This window comes from Panthera leo, chromosome C1, assembly GCF_018350215.1.
Source record: "Panthera leo isolate Ple1 chromosome C1, P.leo_Ple1_pat1.1, whole genome shotgun sequence".
In the NCBI taxonomy this organism is placed as follows: Eukaryota; Metazoa; Chordata; class Mammalia; order Carnivora; family Felidae; genus Panthera; species Panthera leo.
In genome coordinates, this window is record NC_056686.1 from 96,864,394 (window position 1) to 96,868,973 (window position 4,580).

The following is a 4,580-nucleotide window of genomic DNA, read 5'->3' on the forward strand; positions in this document are numbered from 1 at the left end:
TGAGAGAGTTGGGATAACCCCTTGAGTAAGTGGGTAGTCTGTGGGTTAATCTGTGTTTAAAAAAATTTTTTTTTTAATGTTTATTTATTTTTGAAAGAGCGAGAGCAGGAGAAGGGCAGTGAGAGAGGGAGAGAGGAGCAGAGGATTTGGGGAGAATCTGAAGCAGACTCCAGGCTCTCAGCTGTCAGCGGGGCTCAAACTCATGAACTGTGAGATCATGACCTGAGCCAAAGTCAGATGTTTAACTGACTGAGCCACCCAGGCACCCCTTAATCTGTGTTTTAATTATGAACACCCCTGTAAATTCAATCCGCTTGGCTTGCTTTGTGGAAAAATTTCCACAGGAGGTGAGGTCTAAGCCATGGTTTCCCTAGGAATCCCGTGATGACACCAGGTGCTTATCACAAGATGGCGCCAATGAGCTATAGAAGAAGGTGGACAAGACTTGACCACTGTGATCTTTTTCCCCCCACCTCTTCCCCTCCAACCTCATCTCCCCTGCTCCCAGCTTCCACTGAAAAGGCAGAAAACAATCCATGCTATTATCGCTGGGCAAGGAAAAGATTAATGAAGGATGTTTCTTAAGAAGCCAGCACTGGAAGGAAGCAGGCATTCTGGAGCAGAAACAGAGTTTGCCGAGTGTACTCTGGGACCCCTGCCTCCTGCTGCTAGCTCCTTTTACTGGGTGACTGCTCACAAGGCCTCTGCCCTGGGGTTTCATCTCCTTCCCCTCTCCTGGGGAGCCTACAGCCTAGGCGGGAGGTGGTTAAGGCTTCTGGCTGCTTTACCATAGGGCCATCTGTGTTTGATCAATCCAGGCAGAGAGGAGGGGGTGGGGGGGGTAAAGAGACTGTGAAAGCATTCCAGAGTAGTGAGAGAGATCCGAGATCCAGAAAGGGAGAAGGGACCGCCCCCACCCCGCCTCCGAAGCTGACCGGCGGGCTTGAGTGGAACAGGCACAGGACTGCACGCTCCTTCTCCTGCTGCCATGGGGCCCTGCACGCCTCTCCTCATCTTGTTCCTTTTGTCACGGCTGCGACCCCTTCAAGGACAGCAGCACCACCTTGTGGAGTACATGGAACGCCGACTAGCCGCCTTAGAGGTGAGTGACTCCTTTCTCTCCTGGGCCGGGCAGGAAGGACGCCACATCTGTTGAGTCACCCCGTGTGTTGCGGATCTGGGGATGACAAGATGGGGCTCTGGAAGAAGCTACAGAAAACTCTTACCTTTTAATAAGAATATCCTTGCAATTGCAAGCCCTCCTCCTTCCCCATGTCCACAGAGCAATTCCAAAGCAAATAGGCCTTTGTGTCTTACCCTGGGATTAGATGGAATACAAGGGGGGTGGGGGGCGGGTGGAGAATATAAGGAAATGGGAGCTAGCATTGTGGGAAAGCGTCTCAGGACAAGCTGATGGTTCTGTGAAAGTTGGAAGTTCCCAGAGAATCTGCAGCTCCCTGTCTTTTAAACAGTTTGAAGTCTCTGGTGTTCCCAAGTTGAAGTCTGTTGATTCCCGAGGGGAGAACTGCACAGTGGAGCAGAGACCCCTTCCCGCCCTCACGCACTTAGGCCGCCCCAGAGGCTCAGATGACTCAGTGGCGCTGCTCACAGAGAACATGGGCTGGAGGACACGAAGCGGGGGTAGGGGCCTAGGTGATCTGAGCCGGGCGTTTTGCACATTTAGCATCTCTGAACATCTGGTTTCCTTTCTGTGGGGGTTGCAAGGGAGTTGATGCCTGGCTGAGTTTGTGCCTTTTCCCGTTCCTCTCTCCCTGGTCGGGCCTCTCCCTGCCTGGGAGTTGTAATCCCTCAGCCTCTCGTCTGGCCTCCATCCCTGCAGGAACGGCTGGCCCAGTGCCAGGACCAAAGTAGCCGGCATGCTGCTGAGCTGAGGGACTTCAAGAACAAAATGCTGCCGCTGCTGGAGGTGGCCGAGAAGGAGCGAGAGGCGCTCAGAACTGAGGCTGACACCATCTCGGGGAGAGTGGACCGGCTAGAGCGGGAGGTTGACTACCTGGAGACCCAGAACCCAGCACTACCCTGTGTGGAGGTTGATGAGAAAGTGACCGGAGGCCCTGGGATCAAAGGCAAGGGCAGAAGAAATGAGAAGTACGATATGCTGACAGGTAAGCGGTCCAAAAGCAGGCCCCTAACACTCTCAGAACCTGTATGTTTCCTTGTTGCTTCCCCTTTTCTCTCCTTGTCCCCCAGTCCGCTTTGGCGCTATCTTCTGGAATCTGCTTTAGGGAAGTCTCTACAATGACAGGTCCATTGCAAGAGTTTCTGGGGACCCAGGCCTCGGTGGCTCCCTTTTTCCTGTCCTCCGTAAGAGTGGAGGCATCCACTGGCAAATGCCCACTGTCCTCCAGATGGCCCCACCCCGGGGTGTTCCTACAATAGGCCTCTAACTCTTGCCTGTATTTCCTTGCCCTGTGCTTTTCTCCTTCCAGACTGTGGCTACACAATCTCTCAGGTGAGATCAATGAAGATCCTGAAGCGGTTCGGTGGCCCTGCTGGTCTGTGGACCAAGGATCCAATGGGGCCAACAGAGAGGATCTACGTGTTAGATGGGACACAGAACGACACGGCCTTCGTCTTCCCGAGGCTGCGGGACTTCACCCTTGCCATGGCTGCCCGGAAAGCTTCCCGGGTCCGGGTGCCCTTCCCCTGGGTAGGCACGGGGCAGCTGGTCTATGGTGGCTTTCTTTATTATGCCCGGAGGCCTCCCGGAGGACCCGGAGGGGGAGGGGAGTTGGAGAACACTTTGCAGCTCATCAAATTCCATCTGGCAAACCGAACGGTGGTGGACAGCTCAGTATTCCCGGCGGAGGGTTTGATCCCCCCGTACGGGCTGACAGCGGACACGTACATTGACCTGGCAGCCGACGAGGAGGGCCTCTGGGCTGTCTATGCCACTCGGGAAGATGACAGGCACTTGTGTCTGGCCAAGTTGGACCCACAGACACTGGACACAGAGCAGCAGTGGGACACCCCGTGCCCCAGGGAGAATGCCGAGGCCGCCTTCGTCATCTGTGGGACCCTATACGTTGTCTATAACACCCGCCCTGCCAGCCGGGCCCGCATCCAGTGCTCCTTTGATGCCAGTGGCACGCTGACCCCTGAAAGGGCGGCACTCCCTTATTTCCCCCGCCGATACGGTGCCCACGCCAGTCTCCGCTATAACCCCCGGGAGCGGCAGCTCTACGCCTGGGACGACGGCTACCAGATTGTCTATAAGCTGGAGATGAGAAAGAAAGAGGAAGAAGTCTGAGGACCTAGCTTTGGGGTTTGAATCTCTCTCACCTCCACACATTTATATCCCCACACCATTTCCTGCTTCTCATTCTCCAGATGTGGGCAAGTTGTGGTTCCGAGCCCATATTGGCAGCCAATGGAAGCCAGATTCTCACAGCCCCTTCGTTTCCTGTGGGACTTTAGATCTTGAGAAATCCTTTCAGAGCTAAAAGAGAGAAGACCCTAAGCGTTCGCTCCTCTCCTGCCTTACATCAATGAATTTCGGACCAGAGACCACAAAGACCCAGAGCTCTGACCCTTGTATGGGGGCCACCCCAGCAAATGAGCCAAAAAGTATTTCTTGCCTCAGTGTGAGTCCGGGCACGTGGGGTGGGGTGGGGTGGGGGGAAGGTGGTGGGGGGGGGGTGGGCAGAGTTCTGGGAGGAGATTTTTCAACTCTGCCCTGCCTTCCTTCTCCCCTTAGCGCCTGGAGAACACGACTTTCTCCACGTCGTTTTGTATTGCAACATTTTGCATTAAAAGGCACATCCACTGCTCCCTGCCTGCGTGTGTTTGGGGGTAGCCCTCAGATCAAGTTTCTCCCCATGACCCTCCATTTTCCTCCTCCACCCCATTGCCACTCCTTAAGCCACAGTAGGGACTTGGCTGGGCTTCCTTGCTGAGGGAGAGGGGACTTCTCCAGTTACAGATTTTACTGTGAGGCGCCTGGGGAAGCACAGAATCCCGCCACTTGAGGAGGCTGGGCGAGAGGCTTCTCTCCACACCCACCTCTGATCCACGGCGGCCCCTCCCAGAGCCCAGAGCCACTCTTGGTGCCACACCCCTGGCCGAGAGACTGAGGCCCGGCGGCGGACAGAGCTTCTAATTCTTCTAGTTCTTTCAGAGGTTTGGGACCAGAAAATGGATTCTAGTCGCCTTGGAGTGTAGGGCGAAGACCAGAGCCCTGAAATGTGTTTCCAGAAGGAACTTCAAGTCTCACTTTGGAGGTGGACTCTGTCCTGGCCCCAGACCCCACTCCCCTCTCCAGCTTGGGGCCGTCCCCAGGGCTCGGTTACACAACCCAGCTTGCTCCCAACCGCTCTGATTTCCCTGCTGCCACGGCGTCTGCGGTTTGGGCAAGGAGGAGGGGCGATGACCATGCCCCAGATGTTAGTTTTCCCAGTTTCCCAACACAGCCCTCTGGTCACCCCCACCTACCCGCTGCAGTCCTGGAACGTGGCTGGAGTCTGTCCAGGAAGTCCTGGACACCTAACCCTTTCCTGCCCTGGCCACTGGCTTGGAATTATAGAAGGCCATCTGGGGAAGGGAGAGGGAGCAGAGGAGGA

The 4,580-nt window shown here is 55.5% G+C and overlaps 1 protein-coding gene across 2 annotated transcripts; it reads left to right on the forward strand.

The window, feature by feature from the left end:
• The first annotated feature begins 245 nt into the window (after positions 1 to 245).
• On the forward strand, positions 246 to 3,622 carry OLFML3 (olfactomedin like 3). 2 transcript variants are annotated; one of them, XM_042953509.1, is made up of 3 exons: positions 246 to 1,102; positions 1,841 to 2,126; positions 2,451 to 3,622. In XM_042953509.1, exons 1-3 carry the CDS (start codon positions 989 to 991, stop codon positions 3,269 to 3,271), a joined length of 1,221 nt encoding a protein of 406 aa, XP_042809443.1. In that variant the 5' UTR covers positions 246 to 988; the 3' UTR covers positions 3,272 to 3,622. The 2 variants fall into 2 exon arrangements, with proteins under 2 accessions (XP_042809443.1, XP_042809444.1); XM_042953510.1 differs by lacking the exon at positions 246 to 1,102 and adding an exon at positions 1,109 to 1,641.
• Positions 3,623 to 4,580: the final 958 nt, after the last annotated feature.